The 26,609-nt window shown below is 41.4% G+C and overlaps 1 protein-coding gene across 4 annotated transcripts; it reads left to right on the forward strand.

Annotated features, from left to right (window-relative positions):
* The first annotated feature begins 289 nt into the window (after window positions 1–289).
* inip (ints3 and nabp interacting protein) lies at window positions 290–26,609 on the forward strand. Of its 4 annotated transcripts, none has more exons than XM_078571068.1 (6): window positions 290–409; window positions 4,220–4,264; window positions 21,358–21,395; window positions 22,170–22,272; window positions 22,882–22,972; window positions 25,740–26,609. In XM_078571068.1, the coding sequence occupies exons 2-6, from the start codon at window positions 4,227–4,229 to the stop codon at window positions 25,833–25,835; spliced, it is 366 nt and encodes a 121-aa protein (XP_078427194.1). In that variant the 5' UTR covers window positions 290–409; window positions 4,220–4,226; the 3' UTR covers window positions 25,836–26,609. The 4 variants fall into 4 exon arrangements, with proteins under 4 accessions (XP_078427194.1, XP_078427212.1, XP_078427183.1 ...); XM_078571057.1 differs by lacking the exon at window positions 290–409 and adding an exon at window positions 420–803; XM_078571086.1 differs by lacking the exon at window positions 21,358–21,395 and having other exon boundaries at window positions 293–409.

Raw genomic sequence — 26,609 nt, forward strand, 5'->3', positions numbered from 1 at the left:
GTTAATGCCCCTAATATTGCATTGCCCACAGCAGAGTCCAGATTAATGTGTAATTCCTAGTGTCCACAGGAGAGCCTGAAAGGTCGGTAATTCCAAGATTGAATGAAAATAATAGTGTATTTTCATTGTAACGTTTGCCCCCAGGTGACGCCTCCCTCTCCAGCTGCTACAACTGCGCCTGCGCAAAGCAAGCCCGGCTCGGCGCCAATGACGTTTGTGTGCGTGAGGGGGCGGGCCTCGCGCATGCGCGATGGCATCAAGGGGGCGGGACGACCACGCGTTAAAGCGGCTGCGCGACTGGCAAGCCGCCTGGCCATATTTTTTTTAACTCATCTTTGACCGAATAAGAGGAGATAAATAATAAGAGAGGAGAAAAGAAGGCGGAGGAGGAGAGAGTAGGAGTCGCTCGGTAGGTCCATGAAAGACAGACGATAGATGTAACTGGGAGGCCGGGTTATAACCAGCCGGTTAATTGAGTCGTTATTTATCTCTCGGGTCGGGCGAAGGCCTGGTCTCGAGGGAGGAGTAAGCCCCGCCCCTCGCGCCTACTGTCAGGTTAATAGCCCCGCCCCTCGCGCCTACTGTCATGTTAATAGCCCCGCCCCTCGCGCCTTCTGTCACGTCAATCTCCCTGCCCTCCTTTGCGCCTACTGTGACGTCATCCGCCGGCACCCTTTCCTTATCGCGCGCATTGTGACATCAGCCGTCCCGGAAGTGAAGGACAATTCCCCGGGCAGTTGCTACTGTCCCAGCTGAGCTGAGTGATAGGAGGGCCTAGCAGCATCTTCCCAACTCCACCATGGGTCAGTTTCTGCAGTTTATTATTTGTGCATGTATGCTTTTCTTTCTAAAGTCACCTTTGGCTGCTTGTTTTCTCTTGAGCATTTGCCAGTTGCAATAGGACCGATCCTGTTGCACATTCAGCTTGCAATTTGATTTCCTTTATCTTTGTAAAAAGGTAATTTGTTGCTTTTGCACTGGATGATGAAGTGTTGCTATCTGTGTTTTCTCTCTGTTAAGACTGCACTCTTTGTTAGTCAATGAGGAAGGCTCAGGAGAAGTACTTTTATGTGTCCTGCGGCTTATGTTTGTTGGCTAACCTGTATAAAAAGTGAACATCCTGTGCTGAAGATAGACTCTTGGTTAGAGTGTCTTTTACCATTTGATGCATCTGCTTTCCTTAGATCAAAGGTATAGCAGCAAGAGTAGGCCATTCAGCCCATTGAGCCTGCTCTGCCATTCAATAAGATCATGGCTGGTCTGATTGTGGTTTTCACTCCACTTTCCTCCTGTGCCCCTCCGCCCATAACCCTTGACTCCATTGTAGATCAAGAATCTGTCTAAATATTTCACAAAGTATCACCAAGGTGTTTCTTCAAAGTACCTTCCAAATCCCTCACCTCTGCCACCCAAAAGGACACAGGCAGCCTTCATGCCAACCTGACATGAAAGTTCCTATCCAACTGCAGAATGAGAGCACTGAGGCCTCTGCAGGTACCAGAAGGAAGCCCAGAACCACCTCAGGCTACTAGGGATGGCTTATAGATGCTGGCCTTACTTGTGATGCCCGTATCCCAAGAATGGATTTTTAAAAAGACTGCTTAAAGCAGTACCTTTCTGTACAAGAAGGACAAGTAAAAAACTGATTTTAATGTACTTTACATTGAACATATCCCATTCCAAAATCACCTTTTAATAACTCTGGAGATAAGACCCCACCTTATTATACCAGCAACCTGGTTCAAGTGGCTTATCTACAAGCTCCATTTACAAACAGTGGGCTTATAAGAACATTGGAACAGGAGGAGGCCATTTAGTCTCTTAAGCCTGATTCACCATTACATGAGATCATGGCTGATCTGTGACCTAACTCTGTATACAGCTTTTGTCCCATATCCCTTAATACCTTTGGTAAACAGAAATCTATCAATGTCAGATTTAAAATTAACAATTGATCTCGCATCAGTTGCTGTTTACTTCTTCTATCCTTTGTGTACCCTAATTTCACTCCTGAAAAATCTGGCTCTAATGTTTAGACTCTGCGCACCCACCACCACCATCCAAGTTGTAAACGCTCCAACCAGTGGAAATAGGTTCACTCTATCTACTCTATCTGTTCCTCTTCATATCTTAAATTATTTAAGTTCAGGAACCAGTCTTTATGCAAGTCGCCTGGCATGCATCCAGATTCTGTAATGTTCCAAGTTTAATTTTCTGTACAATTCAGACATGCACCTGCTCAACTTCCTGCAAGTCTGGAGCTTCACAAGTTAGACCTCTGGTTTGCACTCCTGTGGCTCCAGTCTTTCCATAAGGAATCTTTCTCTGCTTGACAAACCGAGTGTTATCTGCCTGAATTAAATTACATTGCACCCTCGCAGGTCAGGCAGCACCTGTGGAGAGAAAACAATTAATTTTTCAGGTCTGTGACCTTTCATTGTTAAACTTAACTGCTTTTTGCTCCACAGATGCTGCCTGACCTGCTGAGAATTTCCAGCATTTTCTTTTTTTAATTTCAGATTCCTAGCATTTGCAGTGTTTTGTTTTTGCACCCTGGCATTGGCAACCATTCTCCAATGACCTAACTTTAACTTCTTAACTCTTATGGCAGTTCACATTGGCAGCCCCATCCAGATGCAAGGTTGGCTTCGTGTAAATACTATAATGAGACCCAAAGGATGTTGCCTCCTTTCCTTTATATCTGGAATTGTCCCACAGCTTTGCAATTCAGATTTGCAGTTGCTAAAAATCTGGGCAAAATTGGGAAGTGGTTTGAGAAATGGTGTATTGTCTTTTGTGCTTAGAGGACTGTGTGGCTAAATCAGATAAGAAAGCTTAACTGCCTTTCCATTTGCTTTTCAATCTTTTTCCTGGATTGTGGAGTAATGACCTCTATACACTATTATATTTTGCATATGTGCAATAAGTGGAATTGGTGGGCTGTGTAGATTGTAAACGTGTGTAACTATGATACCTGGCCAGGAATTAATACCCCATTTAAATGAGGAAGTATTACTAAGCATTAACTTGGGACATTGAAAGCAAGCACATGACTTAACACAGCACCAACTGAATGCATCTTTTTTATCTTTGCCAATGATGCCACTCTGTATCTGATGCCAGGTCACACTCTCAAATGCGGTGAGCCTGTGATGCTCCCGATGTAATAGCCATTCTTGGTTGTTCTGGAAGTTGCTAAATCTGAGTCTGCAGCACAGCTGAATATAAACTTGGGTAAGTTAATCTTTGCTGTTGCTGATGGCACGAACACATGTGAAAGTGAAAAGGTATTGAGGCACACTTGGTTTCTTGTGTCTACTTAAAATTATGGACATAAAAGATTCCACAGCACTATGTTAATGCAGAACAGGGGACTTCTCCCCAATGTCCTGGGCAATAGCTTTTCCTCAACCAACATCACTAACATAAATTGCCTGGTTATGATCTCATTGCTGTTTGTGGGAACTTGTAGTGCTCAAATTAGTGACTAGATATCACACCTTATTATTTATAGTGCTTACATTAATAAGCTGTAAACTCCTTGCAGATGTCCTGAGCTCATGAAATGCACTATATAAGTGCTCATCTTTTGTTACCACTTTGGTTGATTATTAATTGCATCTAATCTACAATTGGGTTAAAACAATTGAGTTGAAGAGACCCCAATGTGTTACCTGTTGCAGTTCAGTTTTTTTTGTTTTGTAAAGCTTGTATCTGCAGATATTCAAAATACCAAAATGCTGCAGTGCCAACACAATGACTGGGCTGGATAAGATTGACCTACAGAGGCATATCATTGGCAGAGATCATCTGAATACATGGCCAGTAGTAGTGAAAGAGTTATTGCCATGTAAGCACGCCCGCTGTATTTCAAATTTTCTTATCAGCCCAAAAAATGAATACAAAATACCAGTGTTGAAGCTTCATACACTGCTTCTACTGCCAGACAGTTTTGTTGTTTGGGTCTGAAATATTTGAAAGCAAATATTTTAAGTACAGAGTTGAACATTTTTCTGTCATAGTGTTGAGGCAATGCAGAAGAGATGATTTACTACCACAGCTTAAATATCTGCATGATTTGTGCTTTCAGTAGCTGCTTTGGTTGATCTTGCGAGGGACAGGCGTCATTGCAGTTGTTTCCACGTTTTTCCTCCCAGTTGTCATCCAATCTGAAATATCCATTCTTGGCAATTAGCTAACAAATTGTTCTTTTCTATAGAGTTTGGATGTTCAACAGAAATGACAACAAACCCTCCAGCGCCAGGTAAGATATTGTACTTAGTTTCTGTTGATACAAGTGTCTAGATTTTTAAAAACATTAGTGCGAAGAACGTACAAGATAGGAGCAAGAGTAGACCATATGGCTTGTTGAGCCTGCTCTTGTCATTCAGTACGATCATGGCTGATCTTGGGTTTCAACTCCCCTTTCCTGCCTGCTACCTGTATCCCTTGGTTCCCTGAGACCTCAACCTTAAATGTATTTGATGATGGAGCATCCACAATCCTCCTGGGGTAGAAAATTCCAAAGATTCTCAACCCTTTGAGTGAAGAAACTTCTCCTCATCTCAGTCTTAAATGTCCAACCCCTTATCCTGAAATACTGTTCAAGATTTCCCAGCCAGGGTTAACAATTTCTCCTTGTCTACCCTGTCAAGCCCTTTCATAATCTTGTATGTTTCAATGAGATCACCTCTCATTCTTCTAAACTGCAGAGAATAAATACCCAGTTTACTCAGCCTTTCATCATAGGACAACCCTCTCATCCCAGGAACCAATCTAGTGAACCTTCGCTGTACCGCCTCCAAAGCAAATTTTTCTTTCTTGGATATGGAGACCAAAATTACACATGGTATTCCAGGCCTGGCCTCACTAAAACCCTGTACAATTATAGCAAGACTTCTTTATTCTTGTATTCCAATTCCCTTGCAATAAAGGCAAACATGCCACTTGCATTTCATCAACAGCTTGCATTTCCTACTACAGTGACCACGCTTAAAAAGTACTTCATTGGCTGTAAAAAAAAAACTGAGACATCCAATCTCATGTGAGGTAGAAATTCAAGTCTCTTCTTTCTCTTTTTTCTCTTTCTTTTTATAAATGAGGAAATTGACAGGGTACTGCCTGGGATAAAAATAGATTAAGAGAAAGTACTTAAAATGGGTAAGTCACCTGGTCCAGATGGGATGCATCCTCGGTTGCTGAGGGAAGTAAGGGTAAAAATTGTGGAGGTGCTGGCTGCAATCTTCCAATCCTTCTTAGAGTTAGGACTGGTGCCAGAGGACTGAAGAATTGTGAATGTTGCATCCTTGTTCAAAAAGGGGGAGACAGGTACACCTGGCATTTATAGGCCAGTCAGTTTAACGTTGGTAATGGGAATACTTTTAGAAACAATAATCCAGGAGAAAATTAACAGTCACTTGAATAAGCATGCACTAAGAAAGGAGAGCAAACATGGATTTGTTGAGAGCAAATCATGTTTGACTAACCCGAGTGAGTATTTTGATGAGGTTACATGGAGGATGAACAAGGGCAGTGCAGGTGCTGTGTTGGATTTTCAAAAGGTGTTTGATAAAGTATTACACATTAGGCTTGTTAGCAAAATTGAGGCCCATGTGTTAAAAGGGGCAGTAGCATCCTCTCTACAAAATTGGCTAACGGATGGAAACAAGAGTTTTGGTGACTGGCTATTTTTCTGGAACGAGATGTATACAGTGGTGTTCCTCAGGGTTTGGTATTAGGACTGCTGCTGTTTTTGATGTACATTAATGACTTGGGGCAGGGATGGTGGGTACTGGGCATGATTTTTGAAATTTGCAGATAACAAACTTGATAGTATAGTAACCAGTAAGGAAGATGGTAATAAATTTCAAGAGTACAAGGAGAAGCAAGTGGAATGGGCAGAAACATGGCCAACATTGCCTCTTTTGGAGTACACGAGTGATTAATTTAAGCACACGGCCCCTTAAAATTTTTTTTTTACGAGGCTAACTTCTGGGCAGCCTGCATGGACACTGTCAGTTGCAGCATAGTCATGCAGCTTATAACAAACTTTGCATTTGGCAGTTGAAATGCAATGCAGAAAAGTGTGAGGTGATTCACTGTGGGTCTGAAAAATGATGTGAAACAGTACAAGCAAAATGGCATAATGTTAAAGGGGGTGCAAGAACAGAGTCTTCACGATGTTCATGCACATATCTTTGAAGGTGACATAACAGATTAACAAAGCAATTAAGGAAGCATATGGGACCATGGGGTTTATAAATAGAGGCATAGAATACAAAAGCCAGGAAGTAATGCTAAACCCATATGAAACACAGTTTGGCTCCAGTCAAATATCCAATTCTGGGCACTACACTTTCACTTCAGGAAAAACATGAAAGCTTTGGAGAGTGTACAGAGAAGAGATTTGCTAGAATGGTTCCAGCGATGAGGGATTAGTTATGTGAGCAGACTGGAGAATATTTGGTTGCTCTCGTTAGACCCAGAAAGCTAAAAGGAGATTTGATAGAGGGGCTTAAAATCTTGAAGGGTTTAGACAGAGTAAATAAAGAGAAACTGTTTCCAGGGTCGATAACCAAAGGGCACAGATTTAAGGTGATTGGCAAAAGAGGAAAGAGTTAAGGAATGAGACTAACTGCTTTTTAAAAGATCTGGCACCGACTAAGGAGGTCAAATGGCCTCCTTCTGTGCTGTACTATGCTAGGATTCTTCTCTTTCATATAACACCATTAAAAGTCGCAAATCACTGCACAGAGGCATAGTGATTTTTTTTTAGAAAAGGCACTAAACCAAAGGAGAATCTTTTATATTTTAATTTTCCTTCTCCCTTTTCCCTGTTTTGCGCCTTTCCCCTGTTTTGTTACTTCCACATTTGCCCATCCACCGCCACAATATCCTACCACATTCACGTTACTGTGTGGGAAAGTGCAGGTGGCTCTTGGATACTGAATCATTGGGACATGCTCCAGGATTTTGCTGTCCTTATATTGCAGCGCCCGGCCTGGCTGTTGTGTGGAGTTTGGAAATTGTCGGCCTCGATCAGTTTCAGACAGCTGAGAAATAAACACTAACTCCCTCATTCCTGTGCATGCTGTATGTGTACATGTGACAGACTTTATAATGGATGGGTGCTGAAGAAGTCATGGCAGCAGTATTTGCCAATTTTGCCTTTTGCCAGAATATGGTTGGGGAAATCAGTTTTATGCAGAAGTGGTGTATAATGAAAGTATCAAATAACCAATTAGAGGAAAATTGCAGCGACTCAACCAGTGACAAAAAAAGAAAATGAATTGCACAACAAACACAAGAATATTTTATAGTATAAAGATAATGCATCACAAGCCAGTGAGACATCTTGGAGTTCAGATGTTATTTATAAATCTAAAGCTTTATTAGGCAATCTTATATAACAAAACTCCAGTTTTGAAATCTAGTCCAGTCTGGTGGTCTTTCAAAGTATAGACAAATTGTTGAATTCCTGGCAACATTTTAGCATTTCTGTTCTTACTCGGATTTGAAGCAGGCTGCCTGCTAAATTTCTATACCAATAAATATAGCCATTGAAAAATATAATCACTACTGGTATTTAAGCTCTTTGAGATGCCTGAAAACATGCAAAGTACTGTATAAATATATGGTCTTTTTCCCTTTTTTGGGCCAGAAACTAGATGAGGATCTATTTTGCTGTGCATTGCAGAGGATTAATAGGCTTTGTGTGTGTCATCTGAGTATAGTTTCTAAATAGTGTACATTATCATGTGTTATCAGAATTTCCAGTAGGTGGTGATGTTCTTGCCTCACAATTAGTAGAAAATCTCTGAAGATGTATGTAGGCTAATGAGGTTATGCTCCTGTAATGAATAATTGAACAGATTGGGCTTCAGTACAGTATTAGCATTTTATATAAGGAAATATGTAGTCAGGTTTGGAAGGCTATCTTTGTCTTGACCAGTTACAGGCATGTATGAACAATGGAGAAGCAGTTGTGTTTAAAAAGCCCATTTCATTATATTTCTGGTGGGGAAGCAAAATAAACTTTATCAAAAGAGCTATGTTCTACACTGTATTTGTGGTAACATCAACATTGTGACAATTTTAAGCATTTAACATGAGTAACATTGAAAAAAAATTAAAGAGTGATAATTGACTGAAATGCTCTTAGATAGGATAAGTCAGTCCTCATCATGGAGAGCTTTTAGTTACACTAAAGCAAAGAGATTGGGCTGAGCCTAATTTAGCAAAGGTGCTGTTAGCCTAATTCTGTTGAATTGGATTAAACATTTAAAACAATTCCCTCAGGAAGTGTGATACTAATTTTTTATTTGAAACCTTTGTAAAGCTGTTTCATGCCTATTATTGGAACCTTGCTCTTTTTACAGCTATTACTGAAGAAGCTCTTGTTTGATAGTACCCTATGTAATAGACTGAGTGTACTCCACTGTTCTTTTTCATTAGTACCATTTCTGAGCTCTTTATATGCTGTATAATTCTGTCACTTTATTCAATGTTATCATGCTAATGGTCACAGCTTGTTGTTCTAAACTGTTATGACCAACCTCTGCCACCTTATGATGACAATGCCCCTTTAACAATTATTCCAAGCTGGGGTTTTCATTTCCTAATTGAGGCATTAAATTGATGTGGCAATAATTCGGAGATATTAATTAACAAATTGAAATGTGTAATGAATTTCCAAGCAAGAACTAATTAATTTCATCTGTATTATTAACCCTCAACCCTTCTACCACTCAAAAGAAAAGAAAACAAAATGTACCTACACTTTTTTAAAAATTAATTGATTTTAAAAGATTCTTCCCCTCCCCTCATTGTGCCATAGTTATGATGAAAGGCCATGCATACAGGAAGAATATACTTGCTTTGGTTCTGATTCTCTATCAAAGAGGTATGATAATGGACTAGCAGAAAATGTTTGAGGGTCTCTTGCCTCTTGTTGTCCTTTGTGTGAAATACCTGGCCTTCAATCACAATGTTAAATAGGTGGAGGGACAGGTAGTATTGAGGAGGCGGGGAGGCTGCAGAAGGATTTGGACAGGTTAGGAGAATGGGCAAAGAAGTGGCAGATGGAATACAACGTGGGGAAGTGTGAGGTCATGCACTTTGGTAGGAAGAATAGAGGCATAGACTATTTTCTAAATGGGGAGAGAATTCAGAAATCTGGAGTGCAAAGGGACTTGGGAGTCCTAGTCCAGGATTCTCTTAAGGTTAACTTGCAGGTTTGAGTCGGTAGTTAGGAAGGCAAATGCAATGTTGACATTTATTTCGAGAGGACTAGAATATAAAAGCAGGAATGTGCTGCTGAGGCTTTATAAGGCTCTGGTCAGACCACATTTAGAATATTGTGAGCAATTTTGTGCCCCGTATCTCAGGAAGGATGTGCTGGCCCTGGAGAGGGTCCAGAGGAGGTTCACGAGAATGATCCCAGGAATGAAAGGCTTAACATATGAGGAACGTTTGAGGACTCTGGGTCTATATTCGATGGAGTTTAGAAGGATGAGTGGGGATCTGATTGAAACTTACAGAATACTGAAAGGCCTGGAATAGAGTGGACGTGGGGAAGATGTTTCCATTAGTAGGAGAGACTAGGACCCGAGGGCACAGCCTCAGAGTAAAGGGAAGATCTTTTAGAACAGAGATGAGGAGAAACTTCTTTAGCCAGAGAGTGGTGAATCTATGGAATTCATTGCCACAGAAGGCTGTGGAGGCCAGGTCATTGAGTGTATTTAAGACCGAGATAGATAGTTTCTTGATTGGTAAGGGGATCAAAGGTTACGGGGAGAAGGTGGGAGAATGGGGTTGAGAAACTTATCAGCCATGATTGAATGACGGAGCAGACTCGATGGGCCGAATGGCCTAATTTCTGCTCCTATGTCTTATGGTTAGGGCCCAGAAGGAGGCCATTTGGCCTGTGCGTCTGCACCAGTTCTCTAAATGAGCAATTCACCAAGTCCCATTCCCCCGCCTTCTCCCTGTAACCCTGCACGTTCTTCCTTTTAAGATAATCTAATACCCTCTTGAATGCCTTGATTGACCCTGCCTCCATCGCACACTCAGGACAGTGCATCCCAGATCTTAACCACTCATTGTGTGAAAAAGTTTTCCCTCATATCGCCATTGCTTCTTTTTCCAATTACCTTAAATCTGTGCCCCCTCATTCTTGATCCTTCTACCAATGGGAAGTTCCTCCCTATCTACTCTGTCCAGATCTCTCATGATTTTGAATATGATAAACTCTCTCAAAACCAGCAGCCTTGGGACCCAGACCATTCTGGATTTTGCTGGATTTCTGGTCAGTTGCTTTGGGCAGTGGGGTGGGGTCAAGGGTTGCCTGGAGCACAGGAATAAGCTGTGCAAGTGGAGAAGCAGATAACAAGTCCAGTGCCATTTAGCACCTCACTGAATTGTCCAGTGCCATTTAGCACCTCACTGAATTGTCCAGGTAAGTTAATTTTAATTGAGTAAAACAAAAAATAGTATGGCACAATCTAAAAATGTCTGGTTTTTGGACAACTCTTTTTTTTTTTGTCAGCTCGTTTTGAGAGTGTATACATGTATCTCTATCAAATCTCCTCTTAACCTTGCCTTCTCCAAGGAAAATATTCTTCATTCTATCTACATAACTGAACTGGAAGAGAGGTAATCTGATCCATGGGCTTGATTAGAAATTGGCCGTCTAGGCAGAGATGATTATGAAGCAATTTCCCACCATTCCATGACAGTGCTTTGTCATTTTTTTGCCCCTGAAGGAGATTCCTGTCACAGGTTTGCAATGATTCCCTTAGCTTGATTTTTTTTGAACTATAATATTGTAAAGGTTACCTCCATGACACTAACTACACATCCTGTGCACTGTGAAAGCAGCATAAAGAATCTCTTTTAGTGAGTGGTCCTCCAAATCCAGCCTGAGGGAGGATGGTGTGGGACTTGTGGACACAACACAGGTGGTTGGCAAGTGGTCATATAATCTACATTTGGCCCCCACAGTGTATAGGAGGCTATGCTATGAGCTACACATTATTCTATATTGGAGAGAGAATGAACTAAATTGCGAATGCTTGGCACCCTGACTGCTGGTGTGCGGAGGTAAATGAACAGCTGTTACATCTTTGCACAAGGTCAGCTATAATTTGAGGTAGCACAAAAGTGATCCATGAGGAATTTTCCAGTCTGGAAGGGGAATAGGACATGGGAAGTTTGTATGAACAAAAAGCTAGTGGGTTGGAAGGTAAGGACAAGGGAGAGAGTATAGTTGTGAGATGAGGGGTGAGAGCAGAGGCGTTGGGAATGGAGTAGACTCAGCCAAGGGTTCCGTTGACAACAGTTGAGCAGAATCCTTAGATGAGAGAAAAAGGACATGTCAGACATGGTATGAGAAAGGGAATGGCCAGAGCAAATATTATAGCGAAAGACTTAGAATTTTTGCAGCAGATTAGTGGGAACAAGCATAATATGTGGAAGTGATTTGGCTTCTGATGGGTGTTTGTGGCAAGCTCATTCCAAAAGATGGTAAGGAGTCCACAGAGAAAAGGAAAGGCTCAGTGAAATGTAACTTATTAGATCTTATAAAGGTGAAGAATGGGTTGAAATTGGAAGAATGGTTAATGATTTTCTTAATGAGATGGAGAGGCAGTAATGCAGACATAATTCTATGTGTCTGAGAAAGAGGACAGTGTGAGGCTCTGAATAGGACTGGAACTAAGAGTGCTCCAAATATCCTGCAAAAGAATTGCATAACTGGGTTCCATGGTTTGTGTTTGTGTGTGTGTGTGGGGGTGGGGGGTGGGGGGGGGGGGGGGGGGGGGGGAGGTGTTGTTCCTTAATGATTTTCATTCGACGGATGAGTGCAATTAAGAGAGGTCAATCAAGGTGAGAACTGGTTCTGCCAGGTACTGAAGACTGAGGGTGGTTGGAAATGATTGAGCCACTGTTTAAGGAAGAGCCAGCAGAGAGCCTTACTGTTGAAGGACAAAGCAATATAGAGGCTGTATGCCCACAGTGAAAAGGGAGCAATTGGAGACTTGAAAATCTGAAATTGGAAAAGTGGCAGAGGGCATCAGAAGAATCATGAATGCAAGTGAGTGAAGACTTAATGACTGGATAAGGAAAGAAAGAATAGAGTTAGGGTGAAAGGGAATTTGTTTGGGCTCATTGCCCAGGAAAATTGCTCAGATAGTTGGCCCTCTGACTTAGCCAGGCAGAGGCCCATCTGCCTTACAGCTCTTTGAATGGTTAGTTGTTCTGTCAAACATTTCTAGAAGTTATAGGTACAAGTGTACTCTGGAAACTCTAGCTAATACCTTGTTGAGTGATACACCTGAGAACCTGTGTGAATTTGAGACTGACTTCTCAGACAGACAGACCTGCGATGGAAAGCATTGTTAGAGATGTTTAAATGATTAGAGATGTATAGTTATGTTTAATCATTTCGTCATAACTTTTGGTAATTTTTTAACATTTTATTTTGTCACACTGTTATGTTAAAACTTTTATTTCCAGTAGATTAGATTAAATGGGAAAAAAAGACTTGCGTTAATAAAACACTTCTAGTGACCACTAGACATCCAAAGCTGTAATGAGGGACCAAAATGCCCACTAAAAGGGTAATCACTGATAAACATGATTGGGTTAATAGTTGCTCCTGAATCCTCTGAGATTGGTGAGAATATGGAAATCGCTGCCATGTGGAGTGGTTGAGATGAATAGCCTAGATGCTATGTTTAAAAATATATATATTTCTCCCAATTTCCTTTTTAATTGGGAGATTTTGCTGATCCTTTGTGCTTGATTTGTTTTCATATGTTTCTGCTAGTTCCTCCTTGGTTGTTTATCTACCCACTTTCCTCACGTTTGACTTCTACATTTCCTAATAATTAGGCAAAATTTATTATTTTTTTAAATGAAGAAATAACATTTGAATCAGCTGCAAGAAATTTGCAAATATGAATGTATGGCACCTGGCATGTGATCTGACAGACAATTGCATGGTGGATGCAAAATATTCCTGTATAGATCTAATTACCCACGCCCATGCATGTTGTCTCTTTTGTAGCACAGTGATATTCGGCAGTAAGATACTGGATGGATATCCTGCCACTCTATATAGCACCATCAGTTATTGTAGCCATAGTTTCAAAGGTATTTACATTTTTAGCTTATAAGTATTCTGAAACCATTCAGCACATCAAGCAAAAAAGTGTCCTTTCTACTTTGGTTTTGTTCCCGTTTTCCATTGGGAACAAAGGAACTTTATGTATAAAACTAGGCATTGTGGCTAAATACCTGTCCCCGTGCTCCATTTTCTTTTGTGATATGCTTGCTAAGAAATTAAGCCCAGCTTTTGAGAAATCTGCTCACAAATAAAAAAAAAAACTGACTGGAATACTATATTAAATGGTATTTTGAAAGTGCTAGTAATTTATTTTCTGACTGCATCTGAAATGAACAGAAAATTGCCTGGCTATGAATGACAGTTTAGTTGTCCAGAGCAATCAGCATCCTGTGTAAATTCAAATAGGACTGCCTAATGACAGCTGAGGGCAAACATAGAAAACCAGCATAGTGGAAGAGCTGAAATGTAGAATGAATTATGCAGTGAGAGGAATAAATCTATAAATCAAAGTACAATCTTTGCAGGACGCTATTTTCTATTTCTGTAATTTTGGTACAAATTTTTTTACCCCATTTCTGGAAGTGCTTTTGGTTTTACCAGCCACTGTCTCAGGAACAAATCGCAATGACGCCAACACACCCAGATTAAGCCAGGACTGTGCTTTTTTTCTTCTATTTAGTTAAATAGTGATTTATTACATATCAAAATCTTAGGCGCAGTGCTTATGGATATGGAGGCACCGTATGAAAATTAGATGATGATGAACATAGGGAGCTGGTTAATGAAAGACAATTGTAAGTGACTTCAGAAGGACAGAGATTAACTCTGCAGATAGATTTCAAATAAAATTTAATAAAGAGGTGAGGTGATACTTTTTTGGCTCTATGAATAAGGTGATGACATATACACTAAATAATGATACTTATCAAAAGGGCTTTCAGAGCTGGCACAGGCAAAATGGGTAAATTATGTCTGTTCTAAATTGCTTGCTTGCCTTTACACTTATTTTAGCAATGTTGTAAGGTCACCTGTAGTTTTTAGATTACTGTAGAAATGTTTGCCCATCACAACTGTACATTTTGACTTGTCAAATAAAGGCTGCCTTTAATCCCTTGCACCTACCAAGGCAGAGGCTGAATGATGGGGAAAGCTTGTTAATTTGCTGAATTCATGTACACTTCTTACACTACTGGAGTATTTTCAATATGATACTTTTGTAGTTGGTTAAACAACAACTTGTATTTATATAGCACCTTTTAATGTAATGAAACTTCTCAGGGGAGTTCACAGGAGAGCTATAAAGTGAAATTTGACACAGAAACACAAGGCATTATTAGGGAAGATTGCCAAAAACTTTGTTAAAGAATTTTTTAAGGAGCGTCTTAAAGGAGGAAAAGGTGATGGAGAGGTTTAGGGAGGGAATCCTGGAGCTTAGGGCCTAGCAGCTGAAGGCACAGCCACCAATCGTGGAGCAATTAGAATTGGGGATGCTGAAGGGGGCAGACTTAGATAAGTGTCTCCAAAGGTTGTGTGGCTGGATGAGATTACAGAGACGGAGGGGTGAGGCCACGGAGGGATTTGAAAATAAGGATGAGTGTCGCATGGTTCTGGGTTCAAATCCCACTCCAGGACTTGAGCACAAAAATTAAGGCTGGCATTCCATTGCAGAACTGAAGAAGTGCTGCACTGTCAGAGGTGCCAGATGAGATGTTAAACCGAGGTCCTGCATTATTCCTCGGGGACATAAAAGATCCGATGGCATTTTATATAAGAGCAAGGCAGTTATCCCTGGTGTCCTCAACAATATTTATTCCTCAGTCAACATCACAAACACAGATTACCTGCTCATTATCATGTTGCCGTTTGAGAATTTGTTTTGCACAAATTAGATGCCCCGTTTCCCGCATTACACCAGTAGTGACACATCGAAAGTACTCCATTGGCTATAAAGTGCTTTGACGCATTCGGTGGTTGTGATAAGTGCCATATAAAGGCAAGTCTTTTTTATCGTTTGTCATTGCATTTTTAATAAAATTCAGTGGTACGAGGCATTGCCACCCTGTCAGTGAAATTCTTCTTCAAATCATAGAATGATTACAGCACAGAAAGAGGCCATTCAGCCCATTGTCTGTGTCAGTGACCTGCAAGAGCCATTCAGTGAGCTCCATTCACCCCCCTTTCCACTTAGCTCTGCAAATTTTTTCTCCTCCGTAATCATCCAATTCCCTTTTGAAATCTTAATTTGCCTCCACCACAGTCTAAGGCAGTGCATTCCAGATCCTAACCACTCTGCGTTTTTTTAAAAAAAGGGTTTTTCTTTGTTACTTTTGGTTCTTTTGCCGTTTGCCTTAAATCAGTGTCCTTTGGTTCTTGACCCTTCCGCCAATGGGAACAGTTTCACCCTATCCTGTTCAGACCTTCATGATTTTGAACATCTCTAGCAAATATCCTGTCAAGAAGAACAGCTCCGGTTTCTCCAGTCTGTCCACCTCATCCCTGGGACCATTCTCGTCAATCTCTTCTGCACCCTCTTTAATGCTTTCCCATCCTTCCTAAAGCGTGGTGCCCAGCATTATGACTGAACCAGTGTTTTATAAATATTCACCATGACTTCATTGCTTTTCAACTCTATGCCCCTATTTATAAAGCCCAGGATCCCGTATGCTTTATTAACCACTTTCTTAACCTGCCCTGCCACCTTCAATTATTTTCACACATAGACATCCAGGTCCCTCTGCTCTGCACTCCCTTTAAAATTGTATCCTTTATTTTATACCATATTAACTTTCCTTGTTCTTCTTATCAAAATGAATCACTTCACACATCTTGTATTACTTTTCTTCTGCCACATGTCTGCTCATTCAACCAGCCTGTCTGTCTTGAAGTCTATCGTTAAACCTCCTCACAGTTCAGATTTTGAAATTGTGCTCCGCACATCTAAATCATTAATATAGATCAAGAAAAGCAGTAGTCCTAGTACTGACCACTGGGGAATCCCGCTATATACCAACCTCCAGTCATGCCTTTGTTTAGATTTTGCATTGTCATGAAGCTATTAATGTATATAATATTTTGGAAAAATATTTTTCTTTTAAGAGGTTTAGTCTGCAGGTGTGTCTTAATTGGACTAAAGTCGGCTAGTCTGGGTGCTTTGATATGTACTAGTTTTGATATATAAGAGAGATAGCGTGTATTTGCATTTTTTGAATAGAGCATTCAAGAAGTGGGGTGAAAACTTGATGCCTATCTAACAGCTACCAAGCAATATGTTTATATCACTAATAAAATTGGTACTATGAAAGGGGTTTCATTGTTAAAAGGTGAAGTTCAAAGAGGCTGGTGAGACAATGGGAATTTAAATTCAGTCAGTGGTGGTAGCTATAACTTTGGCAGTTTTCAGGTGTGCAGGGAGAAGCAATGAAAGATCAAAAAGCAGCTGCAAGCCTCCAACTCTCTCCATGACGTGAAGCCCACGGACAGCACGGCCTCCCAGTCCTTCCTGTCCTCTATCACGGAGTTCTTAGACGACAGTACGCAGGAGAGCCTGGACAAACCGCTAACTCCCGAAGAAGTGACTAAGGCCCTTGAGTCCTTCGAGAAGAGTAAAACTCCCGGAAGCGACGGCTTGCCGGCGGAGTTGTATTCGGCTCTGTGGGACTTGATTGGCCCAGACCTGCTAGGAGTGTATGAGAGTATGCTCCTGGCTGGTAGTATGTCAGAATCCATGAGGAAAGGCATCATCACCCTCATCTACAAGCACAAGGGGGGAAGGGAGGAAATTAGAAATTGGCGACCCATTTCACTGTTGAATGTGGACTATAAGATTCTGTCCAAGGTCATCGCCAATCGGGTCAAATCCGCTCTGGAATTGGTGATTCACCCTGACCAGACCTGCACTGTGCCAGGCAGGAAGATCTCTGACAGCCTCGCGCTGCTCAGGGATACGATTGCCTATGTACAGGACAGGGGTGTGGATACCTGCCTCATCAGCTTGGATCAGGAGAAGGCCTTTGACAGAATATCGCACACCTACATGGTGGATGTGCTCTCCAAAATGGGGTTTGGGAAGGGAATTCGAAATTGGATCCAACTGCTCTACACTAACATCAGTAGCGCAGTCTCAATCAATGGGTGGGAAACAGATAGCTTTCCTATTAAATCTGGAGTCAGGCAGGGCTGTCCTCTCTCGCCTGTTCTTTTCGTGTGTTGCATAGAACCCTTTGCCGAGTCCATCAGGAAGGATCCGGGCATAAGAGGAATGACGATCCCAGGCAGTGGAGGCACTCAGGTAAAAGCCTCCCTGTACATGGACGATGTCGCCGTCTTCTGCTCGGATCCGCTGTCGGTGCGCAGACTGATCCACATCTGCGACCAGTTCGAACTGGCCTCGGGAGCCAAGGTAAATCGTGGGAAGAGCGAGGCCATGTTCTTTAGGAACTGGGCTGACCGATCCTTTGTCCCCTTCACTGTCAGGGCTGACGGCCTGAAGGTGCTGGGGATATGGTTCGGAGGGACCAGGGCATGCATTAGAAACTGGAAGGAGCGAGTGTCTATGGTGAAAAGGAAACTGGGCATGTGGGAGTGACGCTCCCTCTCCATTGCGGGTAAGAACCTGGTCATCAGGTGTGAGGCACTCTCGCTGTTGCTGTACGTGGCACAGGTCTGGCCCATTCCACACTCCTGCGTGGTGGCGATCACTCGAGCCATCTTCCGCTTTATCTGGAGGTCAAAAATGGATCGTGTCCGCAGGGACGCGATGTACAAGCCTCTAGATAAAGGGGGAAAAAACGTGCCCAACATCGCCCTCATACTGATGGCCACCTTTGTGTGTGGCTGCATCAAGCGGTGCGTAGACCCTCAGTACGCAAACACCAAGTGTCACTACATGCTGAGGTTCTACCTGTCCCCGGTGTTGCGAAGGATGGGTCTGGCCATGCTGCCGCGGAACGCTCCAAGTAGTTGGTCCGTGCCGTACCACCTGTCCCTTTCGTTGAAAAATTTATGCAGAAAAACACCTTTGACCACAAGTCCATCAGGCAGTGGTCAGCACGTAACGTCTTAGAGGCCCTGAGGGAAAAGGAGAGGGTGGACCCTGTGGGATGGTTCCCCGAACAGACTGTCAAAGTCATTTGGCAGAATGCCTCATCGCCAGAACTTTCCAACAAGCACCAAGACGTGGCTTGGCTGGTGGTGAGAAAGGCCCTCCCCGTCAGATCCTTCCTACACGCCAGGAGTCTCACCCCCTCTGCACGTTGCCCTCGAGGTGGCTGTGGTGGGGAAGAGACCGTTGTTCACCTCCTTGTGGATTGTGCCTTTGCAAAGAAGGTCTGGAGAGAGATGCAGTGGTTTCTGTCGAGGTTCATCCCGAGCAGTTCTGTGACACAGGACTCTGTGCTCTACGGGCTGTTCCCAGGGGGACACACTGAGACAAACATCAACTGCAGCTGGAGGATCATCAGCTCGGTGAAAGACGCACTTTGGTCTGCCCGAAACTTGTTGGTCTTCCAGCACAAAGAGTTGTCCCCGACCGAGTGTTGCGGACTGGCACAATCCAAAGTCCAGGACTACGTGCTGAGGGACGCACTAAAGCTTTGGGCAGCTGCCGCAATGGGGAAGGGTCGTTGTCTAAGACCTTTCTGCCACAGTGCACCGAGGGACTGGGAACTGTTTAAATCCCCTTGGGCTGTACAGCTCAAAATGAAAGGCTGTAAATGATTGTAATATTGTTTGTACTGATGCACCTGGTGATACATTTTGTAAAAGTTGAACCGGATTGTACCCTTGTAATGGTGTTTTTGAAATGGTTTGGAATGTGATTGAAGATATTTTATGAATAAAGTATATTTTTGCAAAAAAAAACTCTCTCCATAGGAACCAAAGTGAAAGAATCTCATTTTGAACTTGTAAGGTGAAAATGCTTTGCCTGGTGTTTGGTAAAGTCTATGGGTTGCTGTTACCTTAATGGAGATTAGTTTGGGGATTTGTTAAAAGTTATGATAATTTGAAGCCATGTGTATATATTTTAAACAAAAACAAAAATACCTGGAAAAACTCAGCAGGTCTGGCAGCATCTGCGGATAGGAGCACAGTTAACATTTCGAGTCCGAATAACCCTTCAACAGAACGAAGTAAAAATAGAAGAGAGGTGAAATATAAACTGGTTGAAGGGGGGCGGTGGTGGGACAAGAAGAGCTGGACAGAGGGCCAGTGATAGGTGGAGATAACCAAAAGATGTCACAGACAAAAGGACAAAGAGGTGTTGAAGGTGGTGATATTATCTAAAGAAATGTGCTAATTAAGGGTAGAAAGCTGGACGAGCAAGGTACAGATAGCCCTAGTGGGGGTGGGGTGGGGGGAAGGGATCGAAATAGGCTAAAAGGTAGAGATAAAACAATGAATGGAAATACATTTAAAAATAATGGAAGTAGGTGGGAAAAGACCTTGCTCGTCCTGCTTTCTACCCTTAATTAGCACATTCCTTTAGATAATATCACCACCTTCAACACCTCTTTGTTCTTTTGTCTGTGACATCTTTTGGTTATCTCCACCTATCACTGGCTCTCTATCCAGCTCTTCTTGTCTCTCCCCCACCCCACCTCCCTTAAGCAGCTTATATTTCACCTCTCTTCTATTTTTACTTAGTTCTGTTGAAGGCTTATTTGGACTCGAAACGTTAACCAGTAACTATGCTGCGGCGGACGATTTCACACAGGATGGTTATTAGAGTGCTGCAAGCAACCTCTGTACCTTAGGGAAAGGAAAACCCACTTGGGATTTCATTGCTTGATTGCCATCCAACAATCCCAGATGGAAGTGTACATCTGTAGATTTTGCATGGTGGTGGAATCTGCCTTTGTTGTGATAACCTGCATGATCAAATAACCTGCTGACATTCACCATATAGCCTCACACATCAATAATGGCCATTTGCTCATGATACTGGAGGATAACTGGAACTTGTGGAATTAGCCATTCAAGGATAGGGACAAAAATACCTGGGGAGAGTGCTTAATTCCTGTACATCTGATGTGATGCAGCCTTTTTCAATTTTGAGCTAACCTATAAAGCAAGCGAGTATTGTAATTCCCTACTTGGAGTGTTTCAAAAGTTCAGGAAATCCATAAACGGTAGCCAGATGTTTCCCAGAGGTAGAGATAAAAGGGAATCGATGGCGAAATTGCCTGAAGACTTTACGGAATAACTGGTCATAGTATTCGCAAGTACTTTGAGCAGACTTTTGCCTGGGTGTAATAGTGAAGCCAAAGCATCTAAAGAAGAAACATTGCCCCAGTGTTGGGAAGTTTTCAGTCTGACAAGATCTTTTGAGTGGTTGCCTTGAAAATATCCTGCCTGTGGGTAAGCATGTATTGCTACTCCGTTTCTGTGGCAGTTGCAGAAACATTTACATTTCTTCTATTTTATTTTTCTTTTTTCACCTCTCCTGGTTTTTTTTTCCCCTGTTCCCAAACAGACAATTTGTCCATGGGGGGACATTGCAAAGCTTCTTGATCCTGACCTTATCTGATGTCCACACATGCAAACCGTTGTACAGGGATTAATGGATACTGATCATGAGTGGGAATCTTGGCAGATACCCCTCCCTCAGGCTAAGGCACTGAGGCAAATTGTAGCACCCTTATTTCCAATCCTAAATGAGATCAACTAACTTATGCTAAGTATGGGATCAAATCTGGGCCTTTCCTGATCTGTGGGTTTAGCTATTTCCTGTTCATAAGCTGGAGCGTTGGGATAGTGCTATCCTATTAAGTGATTATTGATTTTTGTTCTTATAGCTTCTTGCTTCAGCTGCAGTACCTGCTCAGGTATTAGGGTTAGTTTTGTATTTCTGTCTTCTCAGAATAGCCCTTGTGTATAAATAATGGAAATCTTTTGAAATCCTTTACTGATCCAGCCAAATATAAAAATAAAGCAGTGAATTTTTTAACGTCTTAAAGCTTCTTCTGACTCTGTTATGTAAGTGAATTAATGGAAGATAAGCAATATACTGAGCATTACGCTTGAAAGCTTTAATGACTCTGAAGGGTCTATTTGAAAAGATATGGAGCCTCTGGAGCCTGGCTTACTGCAGCCAGTATTGCTCAGTTTAATTATGTTTCTTTTAAAGAATGAAATGTTTTCAACCTCTTTAAAATGACTCCCACATACTCTCCAACTTCCACAACATCGCATATTACTTTTTGTAATATACAGTAATGTCATTTTATTTTAAGAATAAAGAAAATCGGGAACAGAGAAACCCTTTCAAAAGGTTTGTGAATTTCGTTCTCATCCATAAGCAATCAAGGTCTATCCTGATAGCAAACTAATTATTTTTTCCTAAGTAAATTATGATTTAACTGAAATTGCAATGAAACATTTTGGGAAGGAAAAATAAAATTGCAGAATGAATGTGCAGAAAAACTCAAACACTTTTGGTGGATCCGGGCTCTACTTTTATATGCTTTGTTTTTCAAAAATCAAGGAGCAGTGGGTAACTGAGGAATGAATTTGCTTCTTGTAAATTTGAAGCGTCTACTTTTTATTTGTTCTTTCTGTCCCCATCCTTTCTTCCTGTGCCCCATTTGTGACTGGTTGTGACAGGACTGCAGAGCTGTGATCTGATCCATTGGTTGGGGTTAGCTTTGCTCTGTCTGTAGCACACTGCTTCTGCTGTTTAGCATGCAGGTAGTCCTGCCTTCACCAAATTGGTACCTTGTTTTTAGTTGTGTCTCTTGCTACTTCTGGGCTGCTCTTTCTACACTCATTGACCCAGGGTTGGTCCACTGGTTTGATGGTAATGGTAGTGAAGGATGTGCCAGGCCATGAGGTTACAGATTGTGCTGGAATGCAATTCTTCTGCTGATGGCCCACAGCGCCTCATAGATCCCCAGTTTTGAGCTGCTAGATCTGATCTGAATCTATCCCACAGCTGTGGTGTCACTTAACACGATGGAGGGTAAAGAGGGTACTTATCTTCAGTGTCATATCCAATTTACTATGTTTCTTTATGTTTTGCACTCAAATTTCATGTTTTTTTTTAAAGACTTTCAGAACAAAAACCGTGCTGCTATCCTGGCAGAGCTCAAACAGGAGAAGAAAAAGTTAATAATGCAGAATCAGTCATCAATGAACAACCCTGGAGCCAGGTATAGTATACCAAACATTTCTTACGAGTTTGTTTGCATGACTGTGGAAGGGAGTGGAAAATGTGTAGTATATTTCAAAGTGAGCTGAAGGCTGAATTTGATACAGCTGAGAAGTGATGGCTAGCTCACTTTGCAACTCTGTCTCAATAATATCAAGAATGCTCATGTTATTTCAGAAATGTTCAACTTTTCAGTCTCCAATTACATTAGTAAACACTCCAAGGTTTGAAAAGATATACAGATCTATTTGGGGGGAGATTCAAGAAGCAAAGCTAGTGTCACTGGGGAATCTGCCTGCCTTTCAATATTAAAATGATTTATTTTTACATCATGGGTGTCTTTTCAATCCAGATATTTAGTGGTACAGTGCTTTAGATCCCATATCACTCATCCATCAAATGCACGTTAATAATGTAATCTCAATGTTTAATCCCTTGTGAAATCGCTTGAAAGTTGTCTTGCAAACTCCTTGACACTGAAATTCTACCATTTTAGTATTTTAGTTCACCTTTAACAGACAGCAATTATATATAGACTGTATAAAGGCACACTTGGATAACTGAAAGGTTTGGGTGCATGAGTTTTTTTTTTTGCATTGCTTCCTCACAGTATTCCTTTATCAAGACCTGCTTTTGCTAAAGATTTTCGAGACCATGCTGAGCAACAGCACATAGCAGCACAACAGAAAGCGGCCTTGCAGGTAGTTCTTAACACAGATTTTCTCATCTGTGCTCATGATTTGCGAATTATATTCTCTTGTTTGTTAGTCACAGGTTGTGAATTTGCCTTTGCAAATTCAAAGGCATGAATGTACTAGTACATCCATGCCACTGTACTGTCTCCCTATATTAAGCTTCTCACGTATACATGTGGTTAAGATGCATGTAAGTCACAAACCATTTTTTTAAATGGTGTGGAACTTTGAAATTATAAAACAAAAAATCAGATCAAACTAGTGTAAAATTAAATTTCATGATTTTTTTGAAGTTATTTAAAAACTATTCATACAATTAAACATGACACATTTGCTGTAGTAAAAAAATGTTGGTATGTCATGGGTTGTTTTGCCTGGGGAAGTTGGAGAAATCATAGGACTTGAGATCCCAACAGAAGAGATATTCAAAGATTAGCTACACCCAGGGTTTTATCGGTAGTTAGCTTTTACGTGTGTAAAGACAAAGAAATTCTTTGTTTTTTTTTAAGCTTGTAAGGAAGGCAGATCTTGCAACATTCAAAATTAAGTGAAAATAATACTACTAATTAAAAAATATAAAAGATATTGATCAAAGATTAAGAAGATTAACATGACTGTCCTACATCAGAAACAGGCTGATCTTCCCTTCACCCCCCCAGCGGCATTCTGCAGGGATCGTTCCCTCCGGGACACCCTGGTCCACTCCTCCATCACCCCCTATACCTCAACCCCCACCCATGGCACCTTTCCATGCAACCGCAGAAAGTGTAACACCTGCCCCTTTACTCTCCCCCCCCCCCCCCCCCCCCCCCAACCCCTCCTCACCGTCCAAGGGCCCAAACACTCCTTTCAAGTGAAGCAGCATTTCACTTGCACTTCCTTCAATTTAGCCTACTGCATTCGCTGCTCTCAATGCGGTTTCCTCTACATTGGAGAGACCAAACGCAGACTGGGTGACCACTTTGCAGAACACCTTCGGTCTGTCCCCAAGCATGACCCAGACCTCCCTGTCGCTTGCCATTTCAACACACCACCCTGCTCTCTTGCCCACATGTCCGTCCTTGGCCTACTGCAATGTTCCAGTGAAGCTCAACGCAAACTGGAGGAACAGCACCTCATCTTCCGACTAGGCACTTTACAGCCTTCCAGACTGAATATCAAGTTCAACAACTTTAGATCATGAACTCTCTCCTCCATCCCCACCCCCTTTCCGATCCCTCCTTTTCCAATAATTTATATATATTTTCCTTTTCCGACCTATTTCCATTATTTTTAAATGTATTTCCATCCATTGTTTTATCTCTACCTTTTAGCCTTTGTACATCAGCATTTCCCAATATATTACCATTTAAATAATAATCTGCGCTAGTTGCCCTAAGGCCAGCTTACTGTGATTTCAGAGTAGATTAGTCTCAACTGGTAGACATTACAGGGAGCTGTGAGAAAACAGGACTTGCTGCATTCACAAAGATTCCAAAAAGAGCTATGCCAAGACAGCAGTCATGAGCCTAGATGCACCTCTTTCAAAAGTAACATTCAAAACCTGTTTTTATTTTAACGGACTTTGATTAGTTTTAAATATTTAAGGCTGTGGGTTCCTAGCAATCTGTAACTCTTGTAATGAGCTAACTTTTCTACATTTCAGGAATGATGACCTGGTGGTCTGCTTTTTTGTTCATGGGATACTGGCAAAACCAGCATTTATTGCCCCATCCTCTGTTGCTTTTAATACTTATTTTTGATTTATTCTCTGCTCAAGTGCTAAAGATGTTTTAATAACTATAGAGTAGGTCTGAAAATTTGAGTTGCAGTCAGTTATCTTCATATCCATGCATTACTCTTATAGATGTTCATCTGAGCCCCCATTTGTTGGTTCAAGCGAGAATTAAAGGTTAAAAAGAGCATAGAGTTCTTCATTGTCGAGCTAGCACCTCTTCCACACCACTTTGAAACAAATTGGTCGTCCATCTCCTTGCTGTCTCTACGATGTTGGTGGCACAGAACAACTTCTGTGTTTGCCAACAGAGCAGCAGTCATTACACTTAAAGTAGTTAATTGTATAAAAGCACTTGGTGGCATTTAAGAAAGGTGCAAGTATGTTTTTTAAAGCTTCTACAAGTGGAAGCCCATCTACAAGATGCACTGCAGGAATTCACCAAGACTCCTTAGACAGCACTTTCCAAACCCACGACTGCTACTGTCTAGAAGGACAAGGGCAGCAGACACATGGGAACAGCACCACTTGCAAGTTCCCCTCCAAGCCATTTACCATCCTGACTTGGAACTATATCCACTGTTCCTTCACTGTCGCTGAGTCAACATCCTGGAACTTCCTACCTAACAGCACTGTGGGTGTACCTACACCACAGGGACTGCAGTGGTTCAAGAAGGCAGCTCATCACCGCCTTCTCAAGGGCAATTAAGAATGGGCAGTAAATGCTGGCCTAGCCAGTGATGCCCACATCCTGTGAAATAATTTTTAAAAAAAGCTTATTCGTTCATTTACCTGAATTAGGGACTGTATTTCAAATTGGCTTGATCATATTTTCTATATTGGAGACATTCCGATCTTGATGACGCTTTGCTGTTTAAATATTTGGGCTGATAATGCTGTACTCCTTTGTTTATTGTTTGTAATTAAACCCTTTGATTTTCTTTTACACCAAGTGCAAGTTAGTTTTTCTGGGAACAAATTGAAACCTGTACTTCATTTTATATTCCATTTGGACAATGTTTAAAAAATCTAACTGGTATTTTTTAATTTGTTCCTCAGCATGCGCACGCACATTCATCAGGATATTTCATAACTCAGGACTCTGCATTTGGAAATCTTATTCTTCCTGTGTTGCCACGTTTGGATCCAGAATAACCCAAAATAATGGCTGTCAAACTGATGGGGACCTTTTTTTATATATAAACAAGACTTCATTTTTCACACCTGAAAGAATATCAGTAAAGAGAAGAGAACGTTAATTGATCTGTTCATCGACTGATGCCATCAGTGAACTGTGACAGTTCAACTTGCTGAACTTTGTGTATGGATATTTTGTATGAGAGAAAAAGAAACGGCCAATTTGTGTTTAAAAACCTCATTGCAAAAGTTTGGTTTTGATTTTTTTTTTTGGTGACTAGCCCTAGTTTGGAGTGAAATTCACCGACACCAAAGGAGAAGCCAAATGTTCTGTAACAATTTAAGAGTAACTGACCATAATTTGGATATCTATAGAACTTCAACAAACAGTGAGGCCTTGGTTATGCAACCTCTGTTGTGAGAAAAGCAATACTTGATTGCTGTCTGCTGCTTGTGGTTGAATCATCACACAAATGGCCTCAACCTTACATGCTGCTAATTGGACTGGACAAGCTCCTGCAGTCTAAATTGTGCAAGTTTAGAAATATACAATTATGAGAGGAAATTTACAGTAACTGTTTCCTAAAAATCTTAGTTGCATATAAATGTATTCTCTCCAGTAATTCAGTTGCGGCTGAAATAATATATTTGGCTTTTAGTGCAGCTATTTAACCCTTTACTTGATGAATGTGATTTTGAGTAACCTGCTAAAGATGAAAGGCTATTTTATTAACTGCTTGCAAGAAAAGGTTTTTTTAGTTGTATTTTGTGAAACATCAACAGTATTCACCA

Source organism: Cetorhinus maximus, chromosome 2 (genome assembly GCF_964194155.1).
Source record: "Cetorhinus maximus chromosome 2, sCetMax3.hap1.1, whole genome shotgun sequence".
Lineage (NCBI taxonomy): Eukaryota > Metazoa > Chordata > Chondrichthyes > Lamniformes > Cetorhinidae > Cetorhinus > Cetorhinus maximus.

What these genes read in the sequence shown, in the direction of transcription:
- inip (XM_078571068.1), top strand. Translation starts at nt 4,227, where the DNA reads ATGTTCAACAGAAATGACAACAAACCCTCCAGCGCCAG. An exon ending in AACAAACCCTCCAGCGCCAG is followed by an intron (nt 4,265 to 21,357) that starts GTAAGATATTGT and finishes TTTTATTTTAAG; the next exon opens with AATAAAGAAAATCGGGAACA. An exon ending in AACAGAAAGCGGCCTTGCAG is followed by an intron (nt 22,973 to 25,739) that starts GTAGTTCTTAAC and finishes TTTGTTCCTCAG; the next exon opens with CATGCGCACGCACATTCATC.